Source organism: Danio rerio, chromosome 7, assembly GCF_052040795.2.
Source record: "Danio rerio strain M-AB ecotype USA chromosome 7, GRCz13ab, whole genome shotgun sequence".
In the NCBI taxonomy this organism is placed as follows: domain Eukaryota; kingdom Metazoa; phylum Chordata; class Actinopteri; order Cypriniformes; family Danionidae; genus Danio; species Danio rerio.
Window position 1 is genome coordinate 29,770,860 of NC_141027.1, and position 14,919 is coordinate 29,785,778.

General features: G+C 33.0%; 1 protein-coding gene across 24 annotated transcripts in view; it reads right to left on the bottom strand.

Annotated features, from left to right (window-relative positions):
* The window catches only part of vps13c (vacuolar protein sorting 13 homolog C), a 96,245-nt gene that overhangs the window by 76,256 nt on the left and 5,070 nt on the right, over positions 1–14,919 (bottom strand). For 10 of the 24 annotated variants that reach the window (XR_015495740.1, XM_087261206.1, XM_087261204.1 and 7 more), the window contains exons 2-9: positions 14,875–14,918; positions 14,507–14,549; positions 11,052–11,147; positions 7,914–8,015; positions 2,187–2,296; positions 1,996–2,055; positions 1,842–1,901; positions 1,674–1,754 (exon numbers count right to left, since the gene is read on the bottom strand). Coding sequence is in view for 23 of the 24 variants with exons in the window: in XM_087261206.1 (XP_087117332.1) it covers positions 1,674–1,754; positions 1,842–1,901; positions 1,996–2,055; positions 2,187–2,296; positions 7,914–8,015; positions 11,052–11,147; positions 14,507–14,549; positions 14,875–14,918 (596 nt within the window). In the remaining variant the exon portion in view is untranslated. Of the gene's footprint in view, positions 1–1,673; positions 1,755–1,841; positions 1,902–1,995; positions 2,056–2,186; positions 2,297–2,462; positions 2,532–2,767; positions 2,831–7,913; positions 8,016–9,823; positions 9,857–11,051; positions 11,148–14,506; positions 14,550–14,874; position 14,919 lie in introns of all 24 variants that reach the window. The other 14 variants (XM_087261194.1, XM_087261196.1, XM_087261193.1 and 11 more) reach the window with 3 other exon arrangements.

Below are 14,919 nucleotides of genomic sequence, written 5' to 3' on the forward strand. Positions count from 1 at the left end.
CAGGATGAACATGATCCAGGTGCTTCTTCTAAACACCTCAATTCTTATGGCAGCTTCTGGTTGCATGTAAGGAATGATTTAAAAGTGGAATTAACAACAGCTCTTTTTTCATCTCTAAAGCTATGTTTAGACAGCAAGCCAAAGAAATTATTATTATAATTTTTATCTAATTTAAACTACATTACGAGGTGATTTGAATGAATATTTGTAAAGATGCATCTTAGTTTTGATGCTCTGGTTGTCCAGTCATTAACAAAATGCAATGTGCAATGACAATGTCAAAACCAGTGGAAAATGCCTGATGTACATACACACACTAACACTCAAACATACTTACACACACACATAGACACGCATACATGCATGCATGGATGCACACAAATAAAAGTACACACGCACACACAGCTATCCTTACGGGGACTTCCCATAGATGTAATGATGTTTGTACAGTACAGACTGAATATTCTATTCCACTACCCCTTAACCCAACCCTCAAAGTAAGCAATCTGTTTTTTTTTTAATATTGAATAAACTTAACTGTTTTATTTATTAGCTATTTTCCTCATGGGAACCAAAAATGCCCTCACAAAGTAAAAAATTACTGGTATTGCTATACTTGTGGGGACATTTGGTCCCAACAACAAAAGGAATACAAGGTATTCACACACATACACTTTGAAGTTTGTCATAACTACAAAACAACACAGCATACTGTATACTGATTACAGTACAAAATTAGAGGAGTTGCAGTGTGACTCAACCTTGCACTTATTTAGAAAGTGAGATAATTCACCTTCATTTATGTGTCTATTTTGAAAGCCTTATCACATATGTGAAAACACCCTAGCTGTTACCAATTCAATCCTTGCAAAAAGGCTAATTATGTTCAGACAAACAAATTTGACGGTCACTTGCAATTAATTATGCTTATTCTGTAGTGTGCCTGAAACATCTTATCTGAGAAAAAACTGATTTGCCTTCAGTCTGAACAAGCCTACTATAAACAAAAACATTACAGGTTTAGAATTACTCTATGACTGATGACAGAATTATTTTTTTATAAACTATAATATTTCCATTGGCAAAATATACAATTATTTTCTATAAAACTATTTCCTGAGTTTTACTTCCTAAAAAGCTGAGTTTATGTGAACAATAAAACAGGCATTGTTGCGCTTTGCATAATATTAGAATAGTTTTAGCTTGAATATAATTTTGTAGGACTTTAATAGCCACTATTAAAAGAACAGTTGGCTAATTTACTTCAGATCTTGAAAACTGTTTGTGTTGCTGCAAAGTGCTTCCTCTAACCATACCTTTTCTATCATCTACTCTAAAGTGGTCATTTTGAAGTCAAAGTCTTCTGGCAGGTTAATCATAGTTAACAGGTACAATCCGGTCACTGCATTTGACTAACTGTTAGTTGCTGACTGTGAAAGGACTCAAGCAGCTGAAAATTGCTCAATCACAACAAAAGTTATAAAACAGCGCAATACCATTCTATATATGGGATAGAAAAATTACATACAATGTCTGGATTAGACATTCTGAAATTCCATGATATTTCAAAAATTCCTTGAACTGTGGAAACCTTGAATACAGCCATCTTCAATCTTAAAATGACCACAACAGGATGGCTAACTTATGAGAGAAAAATAAGAAAGACACATTACCACTATCCCCTCCCAGGAGTCTTTGTAGAAGATTGGGCCGTTTACATTCCAATAGGCACAAAAACACTCCAGACGCCCCAGCTTAGGTAGAGAATACACACAGAAACAATATTTTAATGTGACATAATCATTATAAAAATAAATATGGCGTGCATTTTGGTGTTTTACCTTGTAGATGATCTTGGCTGCTTCATTAAGAATACAAGTCTTCCAGTTTTCATCTGCTGTCTTCACAAGAAAGGACAAAGTGCATACTTTTAGACAAATTTCGCAACTAATCTTAACTTAGAGACATTTCTGTGAATGTATTTGAAGAGAGCACCTGTAGGCTGAGTTCTGAAAGGGTCAAACCCATAGCAAGAGGTTTTTGAGGATCGGACACCTGAGGCACAATATACCATTAATAAATATACCATCAAATAAAAGCCGCGTCCTTATCATTATTTCATGCAAACATTCAAGAAATGCACATAACTGAAGAGCTGACATCATGTTTGACAAGTCAACACTTACATCATCTTCATATCTGATGTGAATGCTTGTGATTTTGACCTGGAGGTTTTTGATAACCTGTGTTGCCAGTTTCTCAGCAAACGTGTCCTTCTTTTCTTCCTGAGGCTTCTCTAAAATTTTAAATACAAAGGGTTTATAAGCAAGTCCATTACATTTGCAATTCTAATGACTTAATCTAGCACCATGGAAATAAATGCTTTTATTCTAACAAATAAAATGTAACTATTGTGAATATTTGCCGTGACGAGTCGATCACAGTCGCTTCTGACCACCCACCTGCTTTATGTTCATACTTTTTTGATCTCCTAAAGGGTTTTTTATGCTTTTTAACCTTACGTCCTTTGTCTTACAGAGCGCAGCGTTGGGGAAAAGAGAAAAGTCAGTTGAGAAAGAATAGAAAAGTATTAAACACGCACACTTGCAATAAAAACACACTCGCAGAAATGTACACAAAAGCACACCAAGCAGTGCTGAGGAAAACAAATCAACACTCTCAACACACACTTAAAATGAAACTATCAAAAACAAACAAATGTATGATGGGCGCAAGTGGCCTTCTATAGCAATGGGTCTGTACATACCCCGCGGTGGATTCTTATACACATAACTCTCCAGATTAAACACAAACTCTCCAGCTTGAGAGTCTGCCGTCCATCAGGTGCAGCACAAAGCAAACACACAAAGCTGTTAGGAAGAGAGATCTGAATGTGCGGATGGACAGATGGAAGATAGATGAAATGATGGAAGGATAGACAAATGGTCAAAATAGAAGAATGGATGGACAAACAGATAGATGGATTGATGGTTTGGGATAAAGTCCGGCCAATATTGATAGCCTATGGTAATATTTTAATTGTAAATGTAAAGATTAAAAGGTTATGGCTGAATAATGAAACTGTAATGAAAAATTGAGTTTCAAAGCCCCATTTAATTTAGGCTATTCAATATGTCTGTTAGGCTTTTGCTGTTTTGTTATTAACATAGTACAGTAATACCAAACAAGCATGGGTGTTTGGTGTACTAAACTACTGTATTACTGATTAAATGGTCCATTCAATTATACAGGAATGCACCAATATGGAAATTCTATTGATTTTCTGAACTTTAAATAGTTTTTAACCTGGCATTGCTGACAGATATCTAAAATCTAATTATAATAATAATAAAAAATACAATGAAATACCATGGTAAATTCTCTTCTAAATTCTCCAAAGCTCCATTTTGGCAAAAAAAAGTACAGTATACTATTTAAAACTACAATGTTTTTATTACATATTATAACATTTTAAAACTCTTTATTAAATTGCCCACCATAGTATTAGAATGTTCAGTAGGTAGAATTGATAAATATTTATTTTGGTATGTGCTTTTACTCTTTCAATTTGTGGTTGCTGCCTTATGTAAACTGAAGGTGAAAGGCTGATTGCCCAGTCACACAATGTAAGGCACATCACACAGCATTTTGGTTCGGTTTATTATCTAGTTATTACCCCGTTATTGTAATTATAAAATTAGGAAATATGGACTGTATAATATAGTAAAATATAGAGCAAACAACACGGCAACTAACATTTCATTGCACATTTCAGATGACAAATCCACTAGAGGGTGCTATGTTTTGTAGTATGTTTCAGATACACAGCATTCTTGTACAGTACATGTCCACGTGAAGGCAGGTCTTGTCAGATCATCTAGACCAGTGAATATTTTCAAATGCAATTGTAACATGCATGTGCATTTACACTAAAAGTGGCGAGAGTGTCAAAGGTGCAAGCAGGGAGGAGAAGCGGGATGCATCTTTGTGAGTGTGGGTGTCGAGGAGAGTTGAAATCAAGTCAACTTTATGGTAATGAGCTATAAAAGGTTCAGCACCAAGCAATCAAAATGTTCAGAAAGTCCACCACTAAAGAGATTCAAGAGAACACAGTCACTGTGAACTTTGGTTCCGACCACAGTTGTTCCCAAGTGTTTTATTATTGCGTAATAATTTGATAAAAAGCATCCAACACTTTCATGCTAGAAAGCATGTTTTTATGCGGGAGCGTAACAGATTTGCTGAAATGCTACAACGACCCCTTTAAATATGAGATCAATGTAGCAAATTTTGATTCTCTCGACAGCAGAGCAGTAAAGGCAGACAGTATTGTCACGAAGGTGGCCAGAGCGAACATTGACGCTTTTCACTGCCTTCAGTTTAAACGTACAGTAAGAGAAAAGTGAACTGCAATCAAGTAGTTTTAACTTGATTTTACGTTGCTTTTACCATAAAATTAACCCTTTAACCTAAACCACGTTGGCAAGTTTTGGAACTAGTCCCAAAAATATTGTGCTTAAAGAAGAAATTTTTAGAGTAATTACTTTTACCGTGCTATTGGCAAAGCGTTTAATTCTTCTCTATACATTGTCTCCCTTTCTTACATACGTCGACAATTGACAAATCTTAGAGCAGGAGGATATTTAATCTCATACAATTACAAAAGATCCTGCTGCTGCACTCTATACGTACACTTGCTGTGCGTTTGTGTGACTTTTGAGGACTAATGTTTGCAGACTATTAGCTATGTGGCTTTTTTTCGCACAAATAAGGTTGGGGATGTTTGTTAGTGTATTTGTTTGTTTTGTTGTTGTTGTTGTTGTTGACTGCTTGTTTTTCTGTTTTATGCAAATTTATAAATAAATATAATAAATAAAATATAAAAAATATTTTTTTTTATTCTTTGATAATATGTTCCAAAAATTATTAGTGCCAAAAGGAAGAAAAGGTGTTGGTGTCAAACTTCCCCTCAGTGTGTATTTTATTTAGAAACTGCAGTCAAATGTATGTTAAAAGACATTTTTGCAGTTTCGCAAAAGCCAATGTTGCATTTTTGATAAAGCTACCCACATACAGCAACTCACCCCACATGTATTCTTAAAGAAGAGTCCCTTTAGGTTAATGCTAGACAATAATCTACATAAAAAAACAGCATTATGAATTAATTAAGAGTTATTAGAGTTAATATTCATAAATAGAGTTAATAAATAAGTTAAAATAACTTATGTTTTACTTAACAAAGTTTTATTGAGAGTGATTGTTGGCGATTGTAGCCCTGATTGGGTTTCTTTACATCAACAAAAGGAAATTATGACCCGTTTAAAATTATCTAAGACCCACAACACAATAATTAAGTAAATTTAGGGCTTTCTAAAGCCTTTTAAGACCCCGTGGACACACAGGGCCCTATCATACACCTGGCGCAATAGGGCGCAAGGCGCAACGCAATAGTGGTTTGCTAGTTTCAGCTTGGCGCAAGAGTCATTTTGAGGCGTTGCACCACGCAGTTTAAATAGCAAATGCATTAGCGCTCATATGTGCGCCCATAGGCGTTCTGATCTAAAAAGGAAGGCGTTCGGAGGCGAACCGCTGGCGTGTTGCTATTTTGAGAAACTATAATAGATTTTTCAATAGACCAAAACAAACCCGGTCTAAAGTCCAGCACAGTTGCGCCTCGCTTACGCACTGCTTAATACACACAAGATGTAGAGCAATACGCAAGTATCTTTACATATGAAAAAAATTTAAATATTAAGTATATATATATATATATAGGATATAATAAGAACATATATATAGGATATAAATATAAAGGATTAATATATTACAAAACATATTATTTTCTAGCCTACATAAATATGAAAAACCACTGCTTTTATCCCTTCTTCATCTCGGGAGACTTTTTCAGTTTATTTATAACAATTTGCTTTTGTTTAATGTTATTATTATTATTAGCAGTTTTATTCATTATATCCATATTTATATTTGTTTTATTAAAAGCAAGCTTAGATTTGCCCACCTGCAGGTTTTATACCATATGGGGCACAGCCTGTGTTTTAGGATATAACTCAGTTTTTTGAACACACCTCATTATTATTGTTCATTTATTCGTTTGCTGGAAATTAAAACTGAATTTAGAAATAGTTTTGAAACAAATATTTGCGCTTAACAAATGAAATAAAATTGATGTCTGTGCATAAAGGTTTCCCTATCCAAGACCAGTAGATCGATTATCTCTCATTCTTGCGCTGTAGATGCTCTGTTTAACTGTTATCTTGCTAGTGAAATGCTCAGTTTTTCCACTTATCCTTACTTTACTTCATGTAAATAGCAAATGCACTATGGCACGACCCAACTGACTCTTAAAGGTTTAGGACACCCCGGAGAACTTTTTTTTTTTGTATTAACAGATGTGTGTGTGTTGAGCATCAGTTAAGACAATGTTAGCACCTGTCAGCTTTAATTGTGGGGAAAACTGGATAATTTTGAGCTTTTGTCAGCTAGTTTCAGCTTCCGGGTTTAAAATGATTTTTGGGGCGGGATCAAAATCGGCGACGTAGCGCAGAACTGCAAGTGCAATGATGACACGCCGGTTTCTCATTATTATTCATAGCGGAGTTTTCTTATCCTATGAGAAGAGCCGGCTGCTTAATTATTCATGAGACCTGCCAGACCTGCCAGTGTCAAGCCCGAGCTGAGAGACACGGAAACCACGGCACAGTATTTAGCCGTTCATGAAGGCTAATATGCGTTTGTTTCCATCATCCACGGGGTTTGTTGCATGTTTTCCCCCGCGATCTTGTCAGGGCCGATCATACAGCAAAGCTGTGTGCGTGCTGCTAGCATTTTTGTCGGGAGAGCAGCACGAGAATTAGAGAATGGCGGACGCTGTCTTTCATCAGGAGTTCGTTCACATTCAGACACATCACTGTGCTGCTGTGTTTGCCTAAATCCTCCAGATTACTAGCAGGGCTAATGGTTAAAATAGACGGGTCAGATGACCTGCTGCACTGAGTCTGCTGGATACGGGGATTGAGGGAGAATCCTCATTTATAGTGTTTACATGAACACGATTATCTTTATAATGATATAAATTGTTGTTGTCTGTATATGAAATTACAAATAACAAATGTAGCAGGGCATTAAATCACTGTTCATTTCTTTGCATTTTAACTTTGTAAACTATAAACTCATGCGTCTCCTCTTTGTGTCTCATTTTGTGAGCTAACTGACAACAGCAGTTATTCGCTCCCCTTCTCCCCTGCTGGCCACGCCCACTCCTGCCCGATGCTCGCGGAGCTCCACGCCCATTAATCATGCATCTTTTGAAAAAATTCTGAAGTAGACTCTAACCGAAAGAGGGGGGTGTCATGGCCCTTTAAAGAGAATGGGAGATGAAACTCTGATTGGTTTATTCTCAAAACCCACCTATAACTCATTAAGAAAATAAACTCAACCCTTTTAGACCATGCGCCATTGCGCGAAGCAGATTTTTCCATCCTTATATTAGCAAAAATGCATTCTGACACGCCCTGAAAGTGTTTGCGCACTGAGTTTTGCGCTTTGCGCATGGACCGTCAAAATAGAGCCCACAGTGATATGCTGTTTTAAGATCCCACGGATACCCAGTGATATGCATATTTAATACACCGCGATCACCCAGTCATATTTAGATTTGACTTACAACCATAAATTAAAATAAATAAAAAAAAACACACAATGAATAAGGTTAAAAAAACACATTATGGTATGAATGGATCAGGATGAATGACCTACTGAACATCTGTTGGTGTAATAATTGTACATGATTGACTATAAGTATAGAACTATCATATGATATCATACTATCGTATCCTTAAAATGACGTGTAGGTTATGAAAGTAGTGTCTACAATCAGATCTGCGGTTTCTCACCTCTGCGTGCCACCAGCTGCAGGGTTTCCTCAATGCGCTGAAGCTCCTTCTGTTTGGCTTCCTGCAGATACCGCTCTTCTTTGACCGCATCATACTTTATTGCTTAATGAACACAAAACACATGTAATTAGATACAAACAAACAACATTTACATGATTTAAATGCACAAGTTTTTAATATACTGTCAGGAACTGGTGATATCTATCCAAATCTACATGTGGATAAACCAAATATAGATCATTATGAGCTCAGCTAAGCATGTAATAACAGAGAAGTCACATACAATGATCCTCTCTCTCTCTCTCTCGCTTTGAACTGTGGCTTTTAAGTAGCTACAGTATAATGCTGTTCATTCAGGCAGATATTAGATTTCATTTAGTGTTCATATTTGGCAACACGAGTGAAACTCTATCAGGAAGGACCGGTTTAGATAAATCCAAGCCAGTAGCAGAAACGCTCATGAGTGCTATTTTAGATGCTGCCATTGTTTATTTTTTCTTCAATGAGACTATTGAGGTTGATTAAAAAAGGTTGATAAGAAATGGCAATTTGCTATTTTTGGTCTCTAGAGATCAAAAGTGGTCTGGGGAGATAGTAAGGCATATATATATATATATATATATATATATATATATATATATATATATATATATATATATATATATATATATATATATATATATATATATATATATATATATATATATATATATATATATATTATATATATTACTATTAACTAATTTTGAAATATTAAACTTTTAACTTTATAGTATAACTTTTAGTAGCTTTGTTTAGACCTGTTTTTCACTGGGGTACAGGAAATGTGTGGAGGATTATTTTAATAAAAAATAAAATTAAATTAAATTAAATTAAATTAAATTAAATTAAATAAATAAAATTAAATTAAATTAAATTAAATTAAATTAAATTAAATTAAATTAAATAAAATTAAAGAAATTAAATTAAAAATAAAAGGGACTAGGCTGAAATAAAAATGAATGAACAAATAAAATAAAACAATGGGACTTATTTTTTGTATTTTTCTTTTACAACATGCAAGTGTCAGAAGTTTATAAAATGTGTTTTTGAAATTTCTGCTCAAAACACCAAACAGGTTATTTATTTATTCTATGCTTTGACTTAAAATAAACAAAAACATACAATTGCAATAAAACAATTTTATATAATTTAAAAATAACTTTTATACACAAAAATGAATATAATATTTATACAACTAAATAACAATAATAAAAAAAGTTCAGTTTTGAAATCAATATTTGATAGAAATACAGTATGTACTTGTTGAGCATAAAACATTAACAAGCTAAAAAAAAAATATATTTTTCAAATAATATTTTAGTTATATAAAAATATTATTAATAATAATATAATAATATTTAGTTTCTAAAAATTATAACATACATTTTTAGCAGAATGAATTGGACCTTGAGAATAATTATTTTGGGCAACTGTGGAATCCAGAACATTGATGTCACTGACATACATGTAACTACAACCCACAATATTTGATTTAAATAAGAGAAGGACAAAAAAACAAACAAACAAAAATGCAGATGCTCATGCTTTAAGATCACTTTACTACTACATTTCCTTACATGCACTACACAGAATTGATCAGACAACAATATATGGAAAATCATAAAGAAATATTGAAAAACCAAAATCAATAGAGAAATTTGAACCAACACTTGATTGAGAAACGTCAACATGCTTTTGAATGCTTTCTATAAACACCAGTATTTGTATGATAAGATATGAGAAGGTAAAAAAAATCATTTAATTTCATAATGTTCAAAAAAAAGTCTTAGAGACTTTCAAAAGAGCTTATCAGTTGCAGTCCCAAGCCACCACCCTGCTACCCACCTTCTACCCACCTTCTGGCTTACCATTGTAAGATGAGGAAAATAACTTAGACTCAACTGCAACACGTAAAAGACAGTGTCAGTCTAAGCAGCCCAAGTATAGAAGATATACAATATACTGTTTCAAAAAAAGCTCAGCGACTCAAAATATTTGCAACTGCTACAATAACAGGCAAAATATAATACCCTCATAAAATGTTCAGATAACTTAAAATAATTATGCTGTGAAACATTTTATTTTTTTCATAAACTTTCAGTGCATGTGCAAGACTCGTTTAGAATCTATACATTTAATAAGTAATTTTAGAAGTTATTTTAATTACAAAACTAAAAGACACTCTACAATCCTTTAAGACTATGAAAAAAAGAGATCACTTGAAAAAACAAATTGTTTAAGATTTTGTAGTTGAGTAAAAAACATGTTCTATTATTGATGACATTTTTTTATGAAATTAAAAATAACAATAAAACATTTATTAAAACAAACCAAAATACAGTTAAGTTTTAAATTTTGATAGAAATCCAGTATTTATTTAGTAGCGTTTTGGTACAAAAATTTAAGAAGGTAGCTTAATACTGTTAAAAATAATATTACAATGTTTTAATTACAAAATAAAACATTGCAAACAAAAATGTGTAACAAATGATTAAAATAACCAAAAAAATTACATGTTTTCAGACATGTTTATATCTTAGACAACACAATACCACTATTTTAACTTTAAAAGAGCTAAACAATCAACATTTGTTGAAATAACCCTGATTTTCAATCACAACAAGTGAAAGTTTTCACTTGTTTTTTTTTCGACCTTGTTATTTTCAGGAAAATACACATTTAACAATATTTTCATTTAGAACTTGGAAGAAATGTTCACAGAAAAACAATACTATTTTTTTTTCCTCAAACCCAAATCTAATAAATCCAGCCAATTAAGAATTTCAAACATTTTCCCATAGCATCATACTGGTATATGGTATTTTGTGTGTAATGCATACTGTAAGATCTCTACTGACAATTTAACTCTGTCCCTGTGCATTATACTTCCTTCTTTTAAGAGGACAGAAATCCATTTAGGCTATAAATAAATCATGTGGTTATTCTTAAGATGTTCTAACAAGAAATGAAAGCATTCTGGAGAAAACCCACAGGGCCATGAAATGTATAGCATGTGGCATCATGGTAGAAAGTAACTTCCACATACATAAAAAATATGCTGCAAAAAGGGAACGTTAAGCTAAATTGAGCACTCACTTGCACCAGGAACCACTAGAAGGTATAATCCATCCAATGTTGCCACCACTGCCTCATTGTAAAGGTTTTTCCAAGGGATCTTCAGAGTCAGTTTACCTGAAGAGCAAACATTTTAACTCAGTGTGACTATACTGATGAATAAGATAAAATTATTAGCCATCCAGTGACTTTTTTCTTTTACAAATATTTCCCAAATAATATTTAACAGAGCAAGGCATTTTCACAGTATTTTCTATAATATTTTTTTTCTTTTGGAGAAAGTCTTATTTGTTTTATTTCAGCTAGAATATTTTTTAAAAGCATTTAAAGATCAAAATTACTAGCCCCCATAAGCAATTTTTTTTAACTGTCTACAGAACAAACCACTGTTATACAATGACTTGCCTAATTACCCTAGTTAAACTAATCAGTCTATTAAAGTCTTTAAGTTGCACTTTAAGATGAATACTAGCATTTTGAAAAATATCTAGTCAAATATTATGTACAGTCATCATGGAGAAGATAAAAGAAATCAGTTATTAGAACGTAGTTAGTAAATTTATGCTTATAAATGTGTTAAAAAATCCCTCAGTTAAACAGAAATTAGGGGTAAAAATTGTACAGGGGTGGCTAGTAATTCAGGAGGGCTGATAATTTTGACTTCAACTGTAGGAGAAACAAAAGAAATGTCATTACGTTACTTTATTAAATAGTAAAATGGGCCGGGGGGGTGGGGGTAATGAAAATGGTGGTAAACTGGGTAATATTTTTAGATCAAGCACATATAATAGGTAAAACAAGCACTAAAATGTAGAATATGTGGAGGGAATTTCACAGAACTATTCAGAAAATGCATGTAGCTCTTGTTAACCAATTACTTTTTACTGCTTGACATCCTGGCCACTGTTCAGCAGATGTTTACAGTCATCTGACTGGGTCATGTGAGGATAGACAAATGACCGTTTTAACAGGCTTCTTGTTATTGCCAAGAGTGTCCTGTGGTTTGTGTTGAACAGCAGAAAAATGAACCGAAAGGGATTTCATTTTTCTAAAAAGCCACTTCAACTTAAAATGTTTCAGTATAGTTTAATATTGCTTTAAGACAACATCTAGTCTTACTTGATATTTCATCATAGATGAATAGAAGTATCTGTGCAAACTGACACTTCAGTTGTGAAAAATGGTCATCCTTCAATAGAAATTAGTTCACTTTTATTGACACTGACTGCAAAGTACAATCAGTCTTTAGCAGAATAATATAGGAAGTGAAAATCAGCAATCTGAAGAATAAAACTGTTCTACTTCAGTCTTCTTGGTTACAAGCTATCAGCAGAATGTCAGGAAACATTTGACTCAAAAAATACATCTTCCTGCCTTAAATACAAGTATTTTCGTAGAATCAAAATAACTTTAGTCATCTCATCTTAAATCAGACTCACAATATTGTTAAACTTTGAGTAGCTACATTTTTTGTTTAAATCTGATTGACTTATTAAATTAAATTAAGTTAAAGTACCATAAGAGCATGTTTGGTCACATCTCACAATGCTGTCCTTCTCTGAGATCAGGGGTCCGTTCTTCATATGTGGATTGCTCAATTAGCTGGATTTGGTTATTGTCGAGTTGACATGATCCAGAATCATTTAAGTTTAAAAAGTATAGAAGTTTTAAAACTAAACGCAATCTGCACTCCGAAAAAAAAAAAGTACAAAGACTGTCACTGGGGCTTCTCTCCACAAGGGGTTCAAAGAGAGCGTTTATTATTAGAGAATTTTTAGGTTCAAATACAGATACTATTTTATGGAATCAGGTTTAGTATAGTTTTGTATACTAATAGACATGCACAAAATTGGACTGTTTTTCTTTTTACTTGTTTGTTTGGTTTATTTTTTTTAAGGAACAATCATTTATGCAGTCATGCACATGTTTGACCAGCTAATATGAAGGTGATTTGATGTTTTGCAAAAGATATCAAACTGCTTTTTTATTGTTAAAATAAATTTTAACAGCCAGTTATTCCTTACGCCGATTAAGAAACGTGAATAGGCCTACTATAATAAAGAAAATCTGCTCTAAATGTAAAACCAAGTAAAATGACTAAATACTGAAAGTGTAAAGCCTGCAGCCTACAGCAAATGTGTAAAGTTACTGCGTCTCATATTTATCAAACCATTCTACAAATTTTATGTAATTTTGCTCACATGGATATTTGAAAATTAATCAGATGATGTCATTACGCTGCTGTGCCATCAGTCAATACATTGCTGATCATGTTTAAGGATAGATAGATCTGTCCTTCACATTAATTGCACCGATCTCAGATCAGTTCTTACAGACATTTTAATCCGATTCATAAACTTGTTTGAAAAAATAAATTAGCCAGAGATCACTTTAAAAGATCCCGGATCTGCCAAATTATCTTAGATCATTTAAGTGAGGGACGAAGAATGGACCTTTGAACTGTAAGAAATCACAACACAACCAACAAACTTACTGTGATGTGTGTAGTCAAAATTCTGAACTTTATTTCAGAATTGTGAGACAAACACAGAATTGCAATAAAAAATTACTGTGAGATTAAAAATAAATAGCAATTAACTTTTTTATGTTAGCTTCCATTATAGGCCTCTTTGCAGTATATTCAAGCATTGAAAACTGAAAATTCACAATTACACCAGTTTCAAAGATAAGGAATTTTTTTTTATTAATATTGTCCTTGCAGATTATCACACATTGTTTGAAATTGGTAGTGCAAGATCATTAAATATTTTGTACATTAAACACACATCAGCAAAAATAGGGAACAGTCAAATGTTAGTAATTTATATTGTTCAATACAGTTACAGTAGTGATGGCTCCTTGGCTTTTTAGCTCAAATTTTTATGGCTTGTTTATAGATAACATACAATGATTTTATTGTTGTAATGCTTGCGTGGGACCAGCTTTTAGCAGAGTAAGATAAATGAGGGCAAATCATTGTTTCATAAAAAGTTTTGCAGCAGCCTGATGTTTCTATAAATCCTCAGGCTCAAACACTCTTAATTTGTTTTTTAAAATTTAGTTTAGAGTCAATAATTATACCTAAATATTAAAAAATGATCAACAATATATTTTACTTCTCCATTAAATAAAAAATCTGAGCAATGCTCCTCATTTGTCTTAATTGAAAAAAACCTTTACACAGTTTAACTTACATTTAGCATAAGACATGAACAACATGACCATTCAGAAACTTTCTTGAGTGCAGTAGTAACTTTGTTCTTTGTTTTTTGCGCGAGTACTAATGTGTCATCTGCATACATTTAAAGCTGAACTTCTGGACACACAATGCTGGTGACTTATTAAATTAAGTTAAAATAACATAAAAGCATTTTCTGTCATGATTTTACTGATAAGTTTTTATTTTTCTGATAAGTTTTTACAATGCATATTCCATGTTGCACAACTGCCTGATAACCACGAGGCTGGATACTCACCAATCTGTCCAGCTTTCACTTTAAAAGGGACATCAAGTTCACTCTAAAAAGCAAAGATAAATTGGAGAAATTATTTTTAAATGCATGTTTAAAGCAACTGTTTAAAAAAAAACTAGTGATTTAGTTGGGTTAGCATCAGCAAATCACATTCTGCCACACACTCTTTATTCAGCAAAAGCTACGGATGGTTAAAAATCAACCACTAACCACATGTGTTGTACACAGACATGCACACTCTCTCTTTTCAAAATGGATGCAGTTCTCTTATGTGTTTTAACTACATTCTGAATGAATATACATTAAATTGATGTCAAAAATGAATAAAACTTATTCCATTTAAATATGATTAATGTCCAGTACATACTTACCAAAGCATTTTCTTTCACCTTCAGATTTTCCAACACCACATTTCC